Source organism: Eutrema salsugineum, unplaced genomic scaffold (assembly GCF_000478725.1).
Source record: "Eutrema salsugineum unplaced genomic scaffold, Eutsalg1_0 scaffold_5, whole genome shotgun sequence".
In the NCBI taxonomy this organism is placed as follows: domain Eukaryota; kingdom Viridiplantae; phylum Streptophyta; class Magnoliopsida; order Brassicales; family Brassicaceae; genus Eutrema; species Eutrema salsugineum.
Window position 1 is genome coordinate 15,042,236 of NW_006256612.1, and position 19,300 is coordinate 15,061,535.

Here is a 19,300-nt window from a genome sequence, read left to right on the forward strand (position 1 = left end):
TCGTCTTATTTTTTTTTTTTTTTTTTCAAGGCTTTTATTTTGCTGCGAATGGCAACCAATCCAACATAAAACTTGAGGATGAACAAAGCCGGCAACATTATGAACATCAAAGGTGTGAGGGACAATGCAGTTTTTCAAAGCAGCCACGATGGGATTGGCACAGCATTCTCATCGTCCAAATAATCCATCTCTGCTATGTACTGCCTCAACTTCTCGAGATAATCCAAGCTAGGAAGGCACCTCATCGCAACAGTATACATACAGCCAAAAGCAGCCACTTTCAGGGACTTGCACTTGTCCAGTGAATCACAATCATCCTTTTTCAGTAGCTGCAAAAAACCCATGGCGATATCGCGAATCACTATTCTTGCACGTAGCAATTCACCTAAAGAGCGGAATTGTAGTCATTTGAATAATTCGTCTTTCTGCGAATGCAGGGAGAAAGTTGATACACGCGAGGAAACTCGTTCACGACCAAAGTCCCTCTCTGCGTACATAACCATTCGCTGGAAGACCTGACGGAGACGGCAGAAATTTCGTACCAGAGGACCTAAGATTGAGAGCGTAGAATCAATCTCTACTTCTCCTTGTGAGTAAAGCCATGAAGCCTAATGATAAACGTATTGGGCTTTTGGCGGCAACGCCATGGGTTGTACACAATGTAACGCGTCTGACTGTCTCCATTCGTTCTTGGTGACGATTTGTGGTTTTAGATCCAAGTACGAGCTTCATCAAGCACCCATATCTTTTTCTTATAACATTTGAAATCATATATATCAGCTTCCACAATTATATACTTTAGTAGTCAAACACGAGATTCTAAATAGCTCAAGATTCAGTATTCACCAGCTAAGCTATCAACGACATAATCAAGCTAATGGAATTTTCTTACAATTTCAAAAAATGTAAATTGGTTCAATCACAATTAACCATTATGATCGTTTTACCCCAAAAAAAAAACTGTGATCAATGTTTTTTTTTCTTTTGTTTAACATTGTGATCTATGTTCTTAATTAAATCTTAAAGGTATATTTTTTCTACATATATTATCTGAAATGTTTCATGATAATAATATTGTTGATCTGATGAGGAAAAAACGATAATAGTTTTTAGTTTCGTGCAAGTACTTAGGATTTCAGTTTGTATATTACCCTCACGGAGAAGCAACCAACAAGACATGCAAGAACACAACAGTAAAAGACAAGGCGCGTGAGCATTCTGATCACGCCACGTGTACCATTGGATAGAACCCAAAATCTTGGAACACGTCACATGGTTTTTGTCCACCTATATCCATTTACACACATTACTCAGACTCTGACGTGGCAATCTTCCACATCCTAACGGCGGTCCCAGGTGAATGTTCTAGGAAACTTCCATCTTTTTTTTAAATATATTTTCTGAAAAGTTTAAGATGTAAGGCTAGATATAAAATGCAAAACTGAATTAAATTTCTATTTACTAGTATGAAAACTAAATAACTTGAATTTTTCTGTCATTAGTCCTAGCTCCTAACGAAAGTTGAATACTACTAAATGAAATACTATAAGTATCTGCCTTTTTATAAATATATTAATTTTTGGATTTCGCTTCTCAAGTCGGCAAAATTTCTGAACCAATTCGACTACCCTTTTGCTTGATGGTCCCACGTGGGGTAAAACGTGTTGGACGGATAACTCACGCGTATTACACGTATGTATGTTTAAACTAAACGACGCCGCTCCATTATTCGCTGAGACTTCTCTTCTTCATTAAAAAAAAAAGAGAGAAATATCGCGTAAGAAAAAAAAACAGAGAAATATCGCAAAAGAGTAGTCAACATGTTGACAAAAAAAGTTAGTAAAAAAAAAAAAACAAATGTCGCAAATCTTTTTGGTCGAAAAAAAAACAAATAGTCTTCTTTTTTCCTGTTTTAAATAGTAAAACGAAAATATGGCATAGAAAGATCTTTCACACAAGCGTTTCTCCTCTTCGGCGATCTGTTCGGCTGATAAACAAACTTTTCTTGCCTTCTAAATTTTCTCAATTCTAAATCTTTCTGTGGAATAGAATTTACATTCCAAGAAATTCTAAAGATCGTTAATAATTTTAAGTTGGAAGAAGAATCCCAAGAGACGTTCCCAAAAGGAAGCACACAGCAAAAAAGCTTTATAATGATGGATAGTTTGTGTTTGAATACCGGCTTACACGGCGTTATTCCAGCGATCACTGCGGTTGGAAGCGGCGTAAGCGGTTACGGTGGAGTTGTTGAAGTCAGAGCAACCGCAACGGCGCCATCGCAAAAAAGGGGACCTTTTGGGTTCTCTTTCAAATACCCATTGACGCCGTTTTGGTCTCGCGGTGGAGGAGGAATTGCGTCGAAGAGACGAAGCGGGTTGGCTTTGGACGACGCCGTTTTGGTGGATTCTGGCGACTCGAGAAAGCCAATCGCGGAGGAGACCACGGCGGTGGAAATGGAGACGGAGAGGCGAAATGGGAGCTGGGTTTTAAAGATCTTGGATGTGAAATCTATGTGGAGAGATGGTGAGGTAGAAGAAGAAGAATATGATGATGAAGATGAAGACCAGGATGTATTAGACGACAAAATATTATCTGAAGATGATGGTGACTGCGATGTATGTTCGATTTTGGAAGATGATGGTGAAAAAAACAAAATTCAGCTCGATAGAGAATCGTTCTCGAAATTGCTGAGGAGGGTTTCGTTACCCGAATCAAAGCTCTATGCCCAAATGTCCTATTTGGGAAACTTGGCTTATTCAATTTCTAAAATCAAGGTTGGCTTTTTTAACGATTTCAATTTTGTTTTTTACTTCATCATGAATATGAGTTTATAATATGATACTGATATTTAGGTGTTAATTTTCAAAAAAAAAAGGAGCTTAGAAGTTAGAAGAGACAATGTGTAAATTTTGCAGGATATTCGAGTTTATCTCTTTCTTATGTCTGGCATTTACCTTGCAGCCTGCGAATCTCTCGAAGTATTACGGCCTTAGATTTGTTACTTCATCAGCTGAGAAAACAGAATCAGCTTTAAAAGCTGAAAATGGTGAAGTTTCAGGTGAGATGAAGACAAACGAAGAAGAAGAAGAAGTTGAAGGCAAAGACGACAAGAAGGAAGGACGCAAGATTAGTGCTTCTGCTGCATATGAGATAGTTGCATCAGCTGCTTCTTACCTTCAGTCTCGCACAACCAACATACTTCCTTTCAATTCTTCGTCCAAAACAGAGAATTCATTCAAAGGCGACGAGAATCTGGCAAATGTGGAGTCTGCTTCTTCTTTAACCAACATTGTTACTTCTGGTGTTGCTGCTGAGGAAGATGTGAAGCAAGCAGTTGCAGACGATTTGAAATCTACGATTTCGTCTCCTTGCGATTGGTTTATATGTGATGATGATCAGACTCACACCAGATTCTTTGTGATTCAGGTAATAAAAGGAAAAGCTTAAAGCCTGTTCATTTTTCCCCAAGGTTTCATAATCTCATGTGTTGATGAAAACTTTGAAATTGCTTGTAGGGATCTGAATCTCTAGCTTCTTGGCAGGCAAACCTACTCTTCGAGCCTATCGAATTTGAGGTGTTATTTTCGTTACAATCTCAACAATTTCGGGAAACAAAAAATGTTTTTTTTTTTTTGATTTAGAACTTACAAAGACCTGTTTTTGGATCTATTAGGGACTTGGTGCGATCGTTCACAGAGGAATTTACGAGGCTGCAAAAGGAATGTACGAACAAATGCTACCTGAAGTTAAAGCTCATATCGAAACTCACGGAAACCGAGCTAAGTTCCGGTTCACAGGGCATTCATTAGGCGGAAGCTTATCGCTATTACTAAACCTCATGTTACTGATTCGAGGCCAAGTACATGCTTCTTCTCTGCTCCCGGTTATAACATTTGGTGCGCCGTTTGTAATATGTGGAGGCGATCGTCTTCTTAAAAAACTCGGATTGCCTAAAAGCCATGTTCAAGCTATCACAATGCACCGTGACATTGTCCCCAGAGCCTTTTCTTGTAATTATCCGTACCATGTCGCAGAGCTTCTCAAAGCTGTTAACGGAAACTTCCGTAGCCATCCTTGTCTTAACAAGCAGGTATGGCCACAGTCCCTTATAAATTTATCCCAATAGAAAATTCTTGATCTGGTCAGACGAGTTAACGGCTGTTCTTCTTGCAGAGTATGTTGTATTCTCCGATGGGGAAGCTTCTGATTCTTCAACCGGATGAGACATTCTCTCCCGGACACGACCTTCTTCCTCCGGGAAATGGTTTATATCTTCTAACCGGGGATTATGAATCGCCGGTTAATGAAGGTTCGGAGGAGGAACAACGGTTAAGAGCTGCGCAGACAGTTTTCTTGAACACGCCGCATCCTCTAGACATTCTTAGCGACAGATCGGCTTACGGGTCGGGAGGAACAATCCAAAGGGACCACGACATGAACTCCTATCTGAAATCGGTTAGGAGTGTAATAAGAAAAGAAGTGAATCAGATAAGGAGAGCGAAGAGGGAGCATCGCCGGAGTCTCTGGTGGCCGATTCTGGTGGCTAGAGAAAGTGGGAGCGCAGGGATTGCGATGGGCAACAGACAAATCAACGGTCAGGGTTTCTCCGGGATGATGAAGACAGGAAGAAAGTCGTTGCAGAGATTCAGCCGCCTTGTGGCGTCTCAACATATGCCTTTGATTGTTGTCCTCTTGTTTCCGGTTAAGTTGTTGTGCCTCGGAGCTTTCAATGTCTTTAGTTTCCGTTGAAAGGTTCTTTTTGGCGGGTTTTGGCCTTTTGCGTATACCGGTTTAGACCGGATTTTGGTAATGACCGGTTAAGATCATTCTTTATTCATCATATGTTATTTTGTTTCTTTGGTTGTTTGTTGGGCCCATTGGAAGCTTTTTTCGGTTAGATACATTGGTTTCATGCATAAAGGTTGTGCAAAAGAAACAAAAGGGACCGGACATTGAAAGCAATGTAAAATCTAAACTTTTTAGAAAGAAGCATGTATATCAGTATATGTATGTAGTGGGGAAAACGAAATTGGTTACTCTCAATTGGTCAATAATCTTTTCTTTTTTTTTTTGTCGGCGGTCAATAATCTATTTTTATTACTCTTTTGAAACTGTGAAGATATTATTGCGCGGCAAACTGTCTATATAGTCGTAGACATGATTTAAAAAGATCATCGAATTTTAAATTTGCGCAGAAGAATTTTAGACTGATCGCATCCTATATTCTTATATATTTTCTTGTTAATTTGAATTATAAATTATTGTTTTACGAAAAGAGAAAACTAGTTGGGCAAGTTGTCGAGAAAATGGCCCAGTAGATTGTGATGTTGTTAAGCCAATCCAATCAAACAAGACACGTTGCCACCAATCACACGCATCCTAATTAATTATACGAGTGCGACCATAAAAATTCTAGCTGGAGCGTCTAATTAGCTTTTACCCCCACGCGCAACTTATAGCACGTGCAGTTCAGTCGCTTTGTTTCTTCGATGGTTACTAATTTAGCCATTATCTCCATTAAGTTTGGAAAAAGAAGAAAGTTGGATTGACATTTTTGCAAATAACGGAGACTTGTCTCGAAAGCCATCTTTATAACATATCATGCTTGATCCTCCGAGAAGATTAATGGCAATTTTGATTACAAGTAAATAGCATAAATATAGAACGAAGAATTGAATTTCAAAAAAGAAAGCTAAATCTAATTAGATCGTATACATCGTACAAATCGTTCACTACAAGTACGATAGGAGAGACAGACGATAACGTCTTCTGAATTTTTAATAGGTTCAGGACTAACCGGCCTTGTAGAATTTTGTGGACAAATGTAACCATATGATACTATGATTCATAGTAAAGAGAGATCAGTTTTTTTGGTGAAAAGAGAGAAGTTTTACACTGAAAATCCGAAATTCGAAGCCATACAACTCAATATCAAATATTTATTTGAATCATAAGAATCAGATTTCTTTTATCATTCCTTACATATTACCCTCATATCAATCGACGTGTTACAACAATCTAAGTTGTTTCTTTAGAAACATTTAGATTTCTTAAAAATCTATCTGGTGACAAAATAAAAAGAAAAAACAGAGTCAAGACTTGATAACTCCAAGCGTAGAAGCTTGAAGCGACACTGTATGAGTCTCATCTCCGATATGAATCCCATGATCGCCGATCGGTATCCTTCGGATCCCGGCCCGGTCCACTACACTCAAATACTTACACACGTGTATGTTCACCTGCACACGCTTCATCTCCCCTGCTGCCACGTGTACTCTCTCGAAAGCAACCAACTGTTTCTTCGGGGCCCATTCTCCACCTGGCGGAGCCGAGAACACAAGCATCGTGTGAGTCCCATCTCTCGATCCAACGTTCTTAATATCCACATGGACTCCGAGAGATAGACGGTTACACCTAGCGTGCGTAACACGTACTGATTTCCCTGAAACGGTACCGTTTCTACCACGCACAGCTATAGGAATCATTTTAGGCGCGTCGGCTATGCTGTGAGTAAAGCGCGTGTAGCTCAAACCATGCCCGAACGGGTAAACAACCGGACCATCGTAAAACCGGTAAGTCCGACCCGGAAATCCCTTCGACCGGATAGGTCGCATCGACATTTCCGTCATCGGTAAGTTCGTTAAATAATCCTGCGGATACCATGTCATCGGAAGCTTTCCTCCGGGATTAGCACCGCCAAATAAAATATCGGCGATTGCGGTTCCACCTTCCTGACCCGGATACCCGGCCCAAACAATTGCTTGAATCTTCGGATCCTTCTCTGCGAAAGATACATCTATAGGCCCACCAGACATCAAAACCAAGATAACTGGGCCTTTAGAGGCTCGAGCAACTCTAGAGATAAGCTCTTGTTGTTTCCCAGGCAAAAGCAAACTGTTTCTGTCCTTGAACTCAGCTTCAATAGACTGGTCCAAACCCATCACAAGAACCGTCGCGTCAGATCCTCGAGCCGCTTCAACCGCACCATCGAACAATCTATCGTCCATGCAATGTACGTCCGCGCAACCCTTATTGTGAACCGTTCGTGCATAACCGGCTATTCCTTGAACCGGACTGGTATAACCACAAGCAATCCCTGCGTAATTACCAATCATTGTGACTGTTGCGTCGGAATTCGGTCCGATGACGGCGACCTTACGGTGGTGTAGACGGGAGAGAGGTAGAGACGGGCCTTGATTCTTGAGGAGAACGATTCCTTGATGAGCTGCTTCGAGAGCTAGTCCCTTGTGAACCGGTGTACACACGTGTGCCGATCCAAGGTGTCCGTATGGCTGAGTCGCAATATCGCCGTCGAACATGCCGAGTCTCATCTGTACCGTTAGCGTGTTGACGACGGCGTTGTCGATGTCTGACTCACGCAAGAGGTTTTTCTTCACCGCATCGATTGTATGGGCTCCTAAAAACGGCCCACAATCCAAATCTAAGCCTACAAGATACACATGATTAGTTATGGTAATTTAAAATAAAATTCTCATATATAGACGATAATAGAATTAAACTGTAATTAATTAACAACTAAATACCAGCTTTGATGGATTTAGCAGCAGCTTCTTCAGGAGTACCAGTGTAATGTTGTGTGTCGTATAGAACACCAACAGAATCGCAATCGGAGACGATATATCTGTTTGGGAAAAGAAAAGAAAAAAGAGTCAACGGTCAACGATATTTTAAAATCCGTTAGACTTGGAAGTGTTGTTTAGCTGACGTGGCGTGATCTTACCCGTTGAGACCCCATTGGTTGCGTATGGTCTTCTTTAGGAGATTAGGATCGGCACAAGTCGGAACGCCGTTAACTTGATTGTACGAACACATAATGCTCGCGACATTCCCTTCCTTCACGCACATACGGAACGGAACGTCGTACGTATCCTCTATATCTTGCTTGCTCACCTTCAAACACGTGCGAAATTCTCACGTGAGACCCAAAAAAAAAAAACAAAAATGGTTGAAGCGATCGAGAAAGGGAAAAAGAAAAAAAAAAAACCTTAGCGTTGAAATGGAATCTATCGACGCCATTCCAGTTATCGAGATCGTACGCCGTGAAATGTTTGCAACAAGCGGCGACTTTTAACCGGCTACGATCGTTTCCCTGTAAACCTCTGACGTAGCTCGCGGCGTATCTACCGGCTACGACTGGGTCTTCACCGGGAGTTTCCTGTCCACGTCCCCATCGTGGGTCCCGTAATACGTTGACGTTTGGGCTCCAGTAAGTAAGCCCACCAACTCCACCGTTATACATGGCCCTGGCCTCATTTGACACAACCTGCGCATCCTCCACGAAAGCGTAATTTAGTCCAAGTAGTAATTTCATTGATAAAATGCGCTCGGCTAATGTTACACAACTTGCAAGTTGTTACCATGTCATGCAACTTGATGCCTCGTTTTTAGCAAAAAAGCGTACAATAGGTTCAGATTTCATTTCCTCGCTTTTTCAATGTTTATATATATAATAGGATAGTACTCTTATTTTGTTTTTATTATTATCCGAGTAATATATAACTTAATCCACCATTTTAAAATTATATTAGAATCTGATCTTTGTCATAAATTGGATGAGAAAAAACATATCCGAAAGAAGAATAGTTATTTAAAGCAAGTTACTTTAAACACATATTTTCTAAATAAAAAAATATTACTTTGAATAGTGTAGGCTAATAAGAGATTCGTTCCTACGTTTTTTGCATGAACTACCGGACAAATCAAAACACGAGAACTGTCAAGATATCACCTATTATAATAAAGTAAAGTGCAAAAATAACCTAATACTTGGTAACATTTCGAGAAAAGAGAATATTTAGGTACACTGAAAGTTTTCCAAATAAAAAATTGAACCCCGCCTCGCCCAAGTTCAATCTTTCCTTTTAATTTGATTAAGAAAAAAAAGTCGAACCAGATAAATAACATACACAGAGACTATAGACTAGCTGTCCAAATTAATGTGGCCTCTTATGCACTGTAATAACATTAATACTTACGTCATTTTTCACGTTGAAAAAAGATTGAAAAGTGTTTAATAGCTAGATCGGTATTTTTGATTTTAATGGATAAAAGAGGGAGAGAAAAGATCTGACCCGTCCGATTGATTCCCACAAGGAGGCATTGAAGGAAGCAACGGTCGTGATGACTTGAGGGAAACTGGTGGCTGCAGGGTAGACCCCATCGAACTTAGTACCGGGACCCACATTTGAAACGCCGTGTAGCGCCTCCGACCACCACTCGTACCCTTTGATTCCAAGCCGTGGAATCGCCGCCGCAGTGTTTCCTAACAAACCAACTTTCTCGACTAACGTTAGCCGTCCGATCAAATCCTTTACTCTCTCCGGTATCGGAACTGACAGCTGGCAGAATCTAAGCGTCGCTGTTGCAGCGTCTTTTGTATCGCAAGCAAACGTTTCGCGGCTGTGAACGCGGACGCTGCTTATGAAGAAGAAGAGAATAGCGGCCATGAACGCCATTTTGTGGAGAATCATTTCTTTTGGTGGTTTTTTTTCCTCTTCCGAATTTTTATTTGGGGTTTCTTTTTGGAAGAGAGAAAAATGAAAATGTCATGAATGATTGTAAGAGTGAAGCTTGTGTGTTTATTATATAGAGGTGCAATGATGTTATGATAATAGTAGCTCTCTTCATGGTTTTTATTAAGTTACTTTGGAAATATTTAAAATATAAATTGAAAAATCAAACATATCTGTATATGACTATATCTAAAGAATTGGTTTTTATTTATTATTATCATATATATATATATATATATTTTTTTTTTTTTATTAACATTTTTTAAAAAAATGGGGAGAAGACAAGTTGGAGAGATTTGATGAGTGAACTAACCTGCCATTTTGGATATGTAATGGTTAGAAAATATTGGAAGACAGTTGTCATAGTGTGGGTCCCGATTCCTTAGAAATTTATATGTCAAGTTACATAGATTTGATTCTAAATCTACTTTCTTAATCATATAAAAATTTACACTTAATTATGTTTTGATTGTTTTTTTTTTCAGCGCAACAAAGGAAAAATGTTGGTTTATGTCCGAAGCTATCTGTTTTGCAATGCGGTTTCTTTTTTCTCCAATATGTTTCCCACTTGCAGGTAAAGAATGTAACTTGGCTTATACGAGATGTCACCATTCTAAATTCCTAACGATCTTTATTTTCTTCTTTTTGTATATATATACATTTTTTTCTTTCTTTTTTCTTACATGTGGCCGGTGAAGTGGAATTCCACGAATCAATATTCTTATACATATAGATATGCGAATATTGTTATATACGAGTAACCCTTTGTACTATTACATCGTTTGTGTAGACTGGAACAAATTTTTCGGGTGATCAATAATAAGAATGTTAGAGAAACTATAGATCGAATCTTTATTTTCTCTAGTCGAGTGATCATGTTTTAGTCAATATTGTCTGTTTGATTACTCGAATAAGAGTTAATACACAAATTTGAATTCAGCTAATCTAGTTAGGAATCAGCTTAAGATGCATTAGTCCATTTTATTGATCATGCTATATACGTAGATCGTATAAAAAGTCAAAAAAATTCTAAATGTGTCGCAATATGCAAGATCATGGGAATATTCAATTTGAATGATAACATATTTAAAGATGACCAAATTTTTAAGAACGAAATTGTGAACATAGGCAGAAAAAAAAACCGTGAGAATAGGAAAGGATAAATTAAATTTGATTCGAGTGACTAAGAGGTCACGAAGAAGAAGGCAACGTAATAAGTCCTAATTCAAAAAAAAAAAAAAAAAAAAAAGAGTATGGGCTGTTTGTCGGAAACAGACAACAACTTGTGCTCTCGTTACTTCAGTGTCTCTAATCTCACACCCCATTGGTCCATATCTTCGGTGATCGTTAAGCAATAATTTTTTCTTTAACTAAACTATCTCATTGATTATTGCGAGCCTTGGGAAACACCTAATCAAGGAGCTTTAAAAACTAAATCTTTTTTTTTTCGTCAAAGAAAATCCTTTTTTTATGAAACTAACAACAAAGTTACACGATGTACTATAATTTAGCTCTATATTATTTGTTGGCTTAACCTTTAAATGGAAAAAAAAAATGAAAGTAGGCATTGGTCACAAGAAGAAATGAAAGTACAAGCCATTTTTTTTTTAATTTTGGGTTTATGCAGTAAGTGGAATATAAGGGTATCAAGAATTCGAGCCCCGACCGATGTAATGCACAAAGTAGTAACTTTAATTCTAACCCATCTGTTTTGTGTCCCACCAAAAACCATATAGTTACTTGTTTCTTTGTTACTAGTTTCTGATGATCAAAGAATCGTAATCCCGAATAATAATGTTAAGATGTGACTTGTGTTGGTCTTACCACCACCAAACATCACAACAATCTAATCAAATCGCCACCACCCATGCTTTATAATGAAACCAACATCATGAAAGTTTTCAAGTATACCTAAAACTAAAGTTGTGAATAGAGAGAATGGCGGATGAGAAAGTGAGTGTTGATGAAGTTGAGACAAGAGACGTTTATAGAGTTGCGTACGTGATCCATTTCTTGTTGGGTGCTGGTAGTTTAATACCATGGAACGCTTTGATCACAGCCGTTGATTACTTTGGCTACTTGTATCCCGACAAGCATGTAGAAAAAACTTTCACCGTGGCTTACATGAGTTGCTCGGTCCTGGTTCTGATTTTGATGATGACTTGGAACACAAGGTTGAGCTATAGACTGAGGATGAACTTGGGGTTTTCCATGTTCATCATTTCCATGATGGTTTCGCCCACCATAGATTGGGTTTGGAAAGGTGAAAAGAGTGAGAATGTTTCTTACCTCTTGATGGTTGGATCAGTCGTCCTATGTGGTTTAGCTGATGGATTAGTCGGAGGAAGCTTGATCGGTTCAGCCGGAAAACTTCCTAGACAGTACATGCAAGCAATTTTCGCAGGGACTGCCTCTTCAGGTGAACCAATTTCTTCTTTGAAGCATTTTTTTAAAGGTAGTTAATATATAGTCATGTATTAGTATATTGTTAAGGTCACCATTTTTTTTTTACTAATGAAATGTTGTTTGTAAAATGTTTAACCAATTTTAGTTTTTTTAAAAGCTAATATTTTGAGAAGTTTTAAGGATACATATAAAAAGTTAGAAAAGACCATCTCCTTTTTGGTTCACGCCATCATATTCATTACACCGGCCATGATTACTTCGTGCTCCTCATACATTAACACAGGTTCATGATCAAAACAAAAGCCATAAAACGTAAGTCTTATTCGGTGCTTAATTATGAGTTTCTCTCTGTTTTGCTAGGTATTATCATTTCCGTCCTTAGGATTACGACTAAAGCTTCGCTGCCACAGACACCGCAGGGGCTGCGAGCCAGTGCTCACTGCTATTTCATAGTCAGCTCCACTATCTTACTCTGCTGCTTCCTTTGCTGTAACGTGCTCTACAAGTTACCAGTAATGCAACAACATCTTAGGTTTCATCAACCTTTGTATTCGAATCTTACAATATGGATGGTTGGGAGGAAGATCAAGTGGCCAGCTTCGGGTATTCTAATAGTCTATACCGTTACCTTATCGATATTTCCAGGATTTATAGCTGAGAATCTGAAGTCCGAACTTCTCCAGAGTTGGTATCCTATTTTGCTCATCACAGTGTACAACATCTCCGATTTCGTAGGCAAGTCACTCACCGCAGTCTATCTATGGCAGAGTGTAAAATGCGCTACATGGGCTTGTATCGTTAGGCTTCTCTTTTATCCTCTCTTCTCTGCGTGTCTACGTGGACCGAATTGGCTCAGAACAGAAGTGCCAGTGGTTGTTCTGACGTTCATGCTAGGCCTCACCAACGGCTATCTTACTAGTGTCCTCATGATACTGGCTCCCAAAACGGTTCATGCATCAGAAGCAGAACTTGCTGCAGTCTTCATGGTTGTTTTTCTAGGAATAGGTCTTGTTTGCGGCTCGATCCTTGGTTGGGTCTGGCTCATCTGAACTTGTCATTGTATTGTATGCATCAAAAAGTTTATGATAGATAGTAATTAGTTATCCATTCTCTAAGACAATTAAAAAGTGAGAAAGGTGCCGGTTTGAAGAGATGGTCCACTAAAAAAATTGACATGTGAAGTAGTCAATATTAGTGTTCATTACTCGAATCAATAATTTCCCCAACAAACATTTACGGAGTACAATACATGGGTTGAATAACCAAGATGACGTTGTTCATTAATAACTTAAACAATAGTAATTATAAATAATATATGCGCCACTGTGGCACTGTTATAAACTTAATTACAAAATCAATAACATATTATAAGTTCCCTAATAAAGGGGTAACAGGGAATCCAAACCCACTTGCGGCTTATCGAATATCTACCCTCTTTCTACTGGTGGAAGTTTGTTATCAGAGTCTCCGTGTGAAATGTTTTCTACTTTCTTTTTATTTTGTTCAAAACTTTTTATATATAAATTTTTAAGTGTTAATATATTTAATCCATACTTTGTTATCTTATCTTCTTGGATTATAATGTTATAAAATTCACTATAGAATATAAAAAACAACTGGAGAATATATCTCCACCCTCGTAAATTTTTGAACTGAACTGATATTATTAGCATGTTATATCGATAGATGAAATCATAATCATCGACACAAAAAAACCAAAAAAACCTATATACACCAACTAAAACGTGAAATTGAAATTACTTGAATGAGATTATAATACTGAACCAAATGATTTGGATCGAAGAGTTTTGTTTTCTACATGAAACACTCTCGTGATCCTTTTGTACCTATCATGGACCATGATTATTGCAGAAGATTTCATTTACTTGTAATATTTCTTAAAAAAGACAATATTTTGTTTAGAATTCTCCGAGGTTTATACTTTATATGAGTGTGTACACCCATTTCTTTTGAGCAAGACATACCCTGCATATTTTAACATCTTCTGAAATAATAATGTACACTTTTGGCGAAAAAAGGATTGAATATATTATAAACTTAAATAGCAAGATTGATACGAAAAAAGCAACTTAAAATAGAAAGAAAAATATCATAAAATCCATTAATTGATTGATTGTGAATAAAGCAAAGTGTTAGAAAACAAAAGAGGGGCTACGATGTCTTTTTACGTAATAATAATGAAGTTTAGTTGGGTACTAAATGCAAAAAGGAGGCGGCAGTTCTAACGTTAAAACATTATCCACCGCCATCATATTCATATGATGTGACATTAATCAGATAAGATCTTATCACTTCAACGAAGAAAAAGTACTTAAATCACTTCAACGAAGAAAAAATTCAACAAATGTTGTGTCTTGTGAGTACGTGTAAATGGGAATGAACATGTCAAAAATTCGTAGTGAAAAAAACTGAGCCTACTTTTTTGGGAAGTAAGTAAAAAAACAAAAATCATCAAGAATTGACCAGACCAACAAAAAAAAAAACTTTCTGTTTCGTTTTTTGTTAAAGCAAAAGAAAAGATGACACATAATGGGCATTCTTTATCCATATTAAACTTGCATCATCGACTGAGGGATAAGGAATGAAAATGTCATTTGTTTTTGTTTCTTCTACATAAATTGATGTAGAGATTGTTCATGTCAGTGGACCAACGAGAAACAAAATAGATACCATATATAATAAATTAAAGATAATTTTTTTCCATTATATGTTCATATTTCTTTTTCTAAAATAATAAGAAAGCTTTTTAAATATTCAATTTTTCATTGATACCAAACATCAGCTATGGAACAACCAAAAAAGTGTATACACATTTCGTGTGAAACAAAAATACTTTTCATATATATCCTAGAATGATATGGGTTAAATTATAAACTATGTTTTTTATTTATTTACTAATATAGGAATAAAGGATGGAAAATAGATAACGATATACGAATTGAATGCTAGTGAAGAGGCAAAGCCATACAGTGTTGAAAACAAAGCAGAAGAAGCATTTGGTAAATGGTAAGATATCTTCACCGCCATTTGGTAAGATACACTTGTGAGAACATTCTCCCAAAACTCTTTAACTGAAGATTTGAATTAAAAGATTAGAGATTCAATTTTGTTTGCTTGTGAGTTTATCAGATCGGATTGAATCCCTCTAATAAGAAGTCTTTGGAGTCAGATTTTCATCAATTAATTAAAACCAAATGAGATAATTTTTCAGACTGATCCGGTCCGTCCTAAATCCCTAAAATATGATTGCGATTTGCGACTTGAATTGGCTTTTTGATGTCGTATGCAATAAGACTGTGGGCCTGTGGGCCATTAATTTGTGAAAATTAAGCTTTTCGTTTTGTTGATCAGACCGGATTTGAGTCCCTCTAATAAAGGTGGTTCGAGTCAGATTCAACTAAAAAATTAGTAGCAAAAGACCAAAGCAGATCATTTTTCAGATTGATCCAGTCTCTAACACATGATTTTGCGACTTGAATTAGCTTTTTCATATATGGCCCAATAATTCCCACTCTTTTATTTTTCCTGTGTTTTGAATTAAGTTTCCGCATATATATAACCTACAAAATTACACCAACGTAAACCCAGTTTTATGTATTTTAAAATATATATTAAACACACTAGATTGAAAACGACGTCTGTCTTAAAAGATCATACATGAAACTGAGCGAAGGCGAATCTAAATATACTAACAAGTACAAAGGTTTATAAGCAACAAGACAGTAAGGAAATTACGAGAAGCAAAATACTGAAAAACAGGCCAAGCGATTCTATAATCTTTTTTTAACGATAGGTGCCAATCTACTTGATGTATTGAGAGAGCCACTTGAAGCCTTCACCATAACCCATTTTCCTGACGATGCTGCACATGAACACCTCCAATGGTCTCACATTCGAATCAGTTAGATTCACTTTGCCTTTACCAGTTGTGAAATTTGAAAGGCCAAGGTGGAAACGAAGCTCGTCCTCAGATGCAGCGTAAGGTATGTCAATTTTGTTTCCTAGGATAAGGAATGGGACAGTGGCTAGAGACTCGTCCGAGAGGAGTGCGTCCAGCTCCTTCTTCGATTCTGCAAACCTCTCTTTGTCATAAGCATCCACTAGGTAGACCACAGCATCAACCTGTGAAAAAAACCCCTCAAGAAGAATCAAGAAGAAGCCTATGAAAGATTTTAACACACAATGCTGCATTTGAATTGATTTCAAAACAACCCCTTTTGAAGACAGACAATGCTTATCAGCTTAATTATAATGCAAGGATTTGCAGATCAAATGTCTCGTGTTATCCAAAAGAAGGATATTCAAGATGAATCGGTTCTATAAGGCACGATTACGTCAATGAGATAATCACCTTAGCATAGTAATCTTTCCAAACTCTTCGTGCAATCTGATGACCGCCCAAGTCAAATGCCTTGAATTTGATTTTTCCAATGCTAAGTTCTTCGGAAGTTGGATGCTGAGTTGGTTGATGCTGCACCAATCTCTGTATAACAGCTCGAAAAGGCGTATCAACTAAAATCTCAATACTAAGATATATTGACGAACACCAATCAAACAAATTTGATATCAAAGTAACATCCAGAGTTACTGTGATTGAGCCTGAATGCATACAAGTTAACTCTAATTTCCGATTGAGTGAATACAGAAACAAGTAACATAAAAAAAAAAAAAAATTCCAAAATCAAACACTTCTCGGATCTGATTTGACACTCTGATTTCAATTTATATACGGAATTGAACATCTAACAAGCTACGGAGATCGAACAGATCCAGACGAATCATAACGGGAACGAAAGGAGATCAAAAAACGAATTGGATCGATTCAATAGCTGAGAATAGAAGAGGATCGAAGACGGACGCAAAAGAGAGAATCGAACCTCGTCCTTCAACATGTGAAGCAAGGTGGTTTTACCGGCATTGTCGAGACCTAGAAACAAGATCTTGGCCTCCTTCTGCCATAGACCTAGCGAAGCGAGCACGCCGTAGAACCAATCCACCAAGAACATCGCTGCACGATCCACAAAAGTCAATCTGATCGCAACGCGATCGTTGTCACTTCTTCGAATTTAGCTTCCAGGACGAGTAGAGAAAATAAGAGAGAAGAAAGAAAAACCTGTGAGCCAAAAAGGATATTCTGTGGTGGAAGTACCAGAAAAACGGCATGCAGTGTATAGATTCTGAAGGGTATGTGTGTGAAACGGCAAAAAGTGTGGAGATTCCTGAAATAACGAAAACTAGTCAAGGACCACGAAACGGCGTCGTGTAAATCTACTACGCATTTAGAGAGGCTTTTGGATGAGTGGGGAGGGTCCATGGAGAGAAGATATTTGCTTAGCAAGTGGAATGGTCTCTTTCAAATACTATCTCTATTCTTTTGATTTTTCTCTTCAACTCACACGCCATTATACATTACCATCATTTTAATTTCGAATGAAAAAAGTTATGGAATTAGTAAAGAAACAATTTATCAAAATTAAATCCTCGATTTTTTATCTGTTTATATTTGTGATTAACAACCGAGTTGTGGTATCTAAGAGCGGTTGTATGTTAACTTGAAACCAACATTTTTTAATGCTATAGTCTATAAATTAAAATCAGCAATGGAAGAGAATGTCCCGATAGGTCGATACCGAAAATGAGATACTTTCTTGAAAATTTTATTCAAAAGTAGATAAAAAACTTCGCGTGAACTTTTTTTTTTGTAATTGATATATATTTATTGTAAACAACATACAATGTATTTTTTGTCACCAGGGTGATTAAAGGAGAGGATTTTGCCGACCATCAATATTGTTTTTTTTTTTTCTTTCGTGTCTGGTGCTAATGCCCCAACGTAGATAAGATCGAAACTCAAAAGGATAAGCCCAAATGTCTGCGTCCAAGTGTACTCAAAAAGCAGGGAAAAAGCTCAAAAAATCCAATATGTATTTTATATATTCTCTGGTTTACCAAAACATTTAGCCTTTAACATCATCGATGATGGTTAATTAGACGCGCCAAAATCAGATACTCCTATGGTAGTAAAGTTATTCTAGCCTCTCTTTTTTTGGGGTCAATACTATCAAAGTGATTCTAGCTTTGGCCTTAAGTGTGAAAAATAAAATAACATCTAAATGGACAAACAAAATAAATAACTTTAACGAAAGAGTTGTCAATTGAAGCCTTGCATTCTTTATCAATTTCACATAAATTAAAATACACAGCACTTCTTGTAATACTACATATTATCAGACATGTTTCTAAATCCGTTAATTAGGAAAAACATCATTAATTTTGAATTTTTTTTTATAAAAAAAATTGATTCACAAGAAAACAAGAAAAACAACTGAAAATTGAGTAACGTTTTAAAGAAAGAACCCCCAAGAAATACTGAAATAATCAAAATCTCTTAAATAACTAAATATGGGAGCCTATCATTATGAACTTATGAAGTGATCGTGAATCGATTATAATAATTTATTAAATACTCCCCTCGTGCATGTATAGGCTTGTCGCTGTCGTAGTTATGTTAATTAACATTGTGACTAATGACTATATTCTTTGGCATCTTTAAACACGCCAGACGAAAATATGAATAACATTAATTGTCTAAATAGTAAATACATAACAATTATATATATATATATACTCACATAACGTGATTAACAATAGAATATTAAACAAAAGATAGATGACAAAAAATACAGCCTATACTTTGACCTGTGTGATCTCGGAACTGTACAGCCTTTTGTATATCTATTGTTCCAGCTTTTGGAAAACCACATTGTAGTTTTCTTAACCACTTTTTAATTATTTTATAAATTACGTATACTAAGATAATCCGAGATCGAACTGTTCTGTTCCAACTCATCCATCCTTAAATATGAGCTCAATTGTATCTAATTAATTTTAATTCATATGACATGAAAATTCTTTAATTTACAACGTTTAAATTATTCAAAATATTAACTTCAAAAAATGCGTTAGAACTATAACTGAAATATAAAAAATGGTCCTTACCAAAAAAAAAATATATAAAAAATGGTTTATGTACAGTACTAATACATGTGTTATATGAATCCTATATATTACATTGTCAAAATTACATATTATGAGTTGGCGTAGCTTTTCTACTAATTTTTTTCGTAAACAAGTCTTTATAGTTGTCGGAAACCAAAAATAGCTTATACAAGTACTTAGGATTACTTTACAGTCAAAGCTCAAAGTTACAACTATAGTATTATCTGAACAGGCAAAACAAATTACAGCAAAAACCCTGCGGTCAAAGCTTACATTATTGGAAAATTGTTATTACAAATTACAAGATTAGTAAAATGATTATTACATTAGGACTGGAGGAC

At 36.9% G+C, this 19,300-nt stretch overlaps 4 protein-coding genes across 4 annotated transcripts; 2 read left to right on the forward strand and 2 right to left on the reverse strand.

Moving 5' to 3' along the window:
• The first annotated feature begins 1,911 nt into the window (after window positions 1-1,911).
• On the forward strand, window positions 1,912-5,049 carry LOC18994595. Its single transcript, XM_024152814.1, has 5 exons — window positions 1,912-2,774; window positions 2,962-3,426; window positions 3,516-3,575; window positions 3,674-4,090; window positions 4,174-5,049. The coding sequence occupies exons 1-5, from the start codon at window positions 2,154-2,156 to the stop codon at window positions 4,747-4,749; spliced, it is 2,139 nt and encodes a 712-aa protein (XP_024008582.1). The 5' UTR covers window positions 1,912-2,153; the 3' UTR covers window positions 4,750-5,049.
• Window positions 5,050-5,925: 876 nt separating this feature from the next.
• LOC18994596 (probable beta-D-xylosidase 2) lies at window positions 5,926-9,595 on the reverse strand. Its single transcript, XM_006418258.2, has 5 exons — window positions 9,093-9,595; window positions 8,006-8,284; window positions 7,742-7,911; window positions 7,545-7,642; window positions 5,926-7,447 (listed from the first exon to the last, which is right to left on the reverse strand). The coding sequence occupies exons 1-5, from the start codon at window positions 9,489-9,491 to the stop codon at window positions 6,093-6,095; spliced, it is 2,301 nt and encodes a 766-aa protein (XP_006418321.1). The 5' UTR covers window positions 9,492-9,595; the 3' UTR covers window positions 5,926-6,092.
• A 1,854-nt stretch (window positions 9,596-11,449) lies between these two features.
• On the forward strand, window positions 11,450-13,112 carry LOC18994597 (equilibrative nucleotide transporter 8). The gene is made up of 2 exons (XM_006418259.2): window positions 11,450-11,952; window positions 12,300-13,112. Exons 1-2 carry the CDS (start codon window positions 11,472-11,474, stop codon window positions 12,986-12,988), a joined length of 1,170 nt encoding a protein of 389 aa, XP_006418322.1. The 5' UTR covers window positions 11,450-11,471; the 3' UTR covers window positions 12,989-13,112.
• Window positions 13,113-15,589: 2,477 nt separating this feature from the next.
• LOC18994598 (GTP-binding protein SAR1A) lies at window positions 15,590-17,166 on the reverse strand. The gene is made up of 3 exons (XM_006418260.2): window positions 16,838-17,166; window positions 16,312-16,443; window positions 15,590-16,082 (listed from the first exon to the last, which is right to left on the reverse strand). The coding sequence occupies exons 1-3, from the start codon at window positions 16,964-16,966 to the stop codon at window positions 15,762-15,764; spliced, it is 582 nt and encodes a 193-aa protein (XP_006418323.1). The 5' UTR covers window positions 16,967-17,166; the 3' UTR covers window positions 15,590-15,761.
• Window positions 17,167-19,300: the final 2,134 nt, after the last annotated feature.

Excerpts from the sequence above, each read along its gene's own strand:
- LOC18994595 (XM_024152814.1), top strand. The coding sequence starts at position 2,154 with ATGATGGATAGTTTGTGTTTGAATACCGGCTTACACGGCGTTATTCCA. Across the intron at positions 2,775-2,961 it reads ATTCAATTTCTAAAATCAAG|CCTGCGAATCTCTCGAAGTA; the intron begins GTTGGCTTTTTT and ends TTTACCTTGCAG. Across the intron at positions 4,091-4,173 it reads ATCCTTGTCTTAACAAGCAG|AGTATGTTGTATTCTCCGAT; the intron begins GTATGGCCACAG and ends TTCTTCTTGCAG.
- LOC18994598 (XM_006418260.2), bottom strand. The coding sequence starts at position 16,966 with ATGTTCTTGGTGGATTGGTTCTACGGCGTGCTCGCTTCGCTAGGTCTA. Across the intron at positions 16,444-16,837 it reads TTCACATGTTGAAGGACGAG|AGATTGGTGCAGCATCAACC; the intron begins GTTCGATTCTCT and ends GCTGTTATACAG. Across the intron at positions 16,083-16,311 it reads GGAAAGATTACTATGCTAAG|GTTGATGCTGTGGTCTACCT; the intron begins GTGATTATCTCA and ends TTTTTTTCACAG.
- LOC18994596 (XM_006418258.2), bottom strand. The coding sequence starts at position 9,491 with ATGATTCTCCACAAAATGGCGTTCATGGCCGCTATTCTCTTCTTCTTC. Across the intron at positions 8,285-9,092 it reads TGTGGGAATCAATCGGACGG|GTTGTGTCAAATGAGGCCAG; the intron begins GTCAGATCTTTT and ends GAGGATGCGCAG. Across the intron at positions 7,448-7,544 it reads TGCTAAATCCATCAAAGCTG|GCTTAGATTTGGATTGTGGG; the intron begins GTATTTAGTTGT and ends TGTATCTTGTAG.
- LOC18994597 (XM_006418259.2), top strand. The coding sequence starts at position 11,472 with ATGGCGGATGAGAAAGTGAGTGTTGATGAAGTTGAGACAAGAGACGTT. Across the intron at positions 11,953-12,299 it reads CGCAGGGACTGCCTCTTCAG|GTATTATCATTTCCGTCCTT; the intron begins GTGAACCAATTT and ends CTGTTTTGCTAG.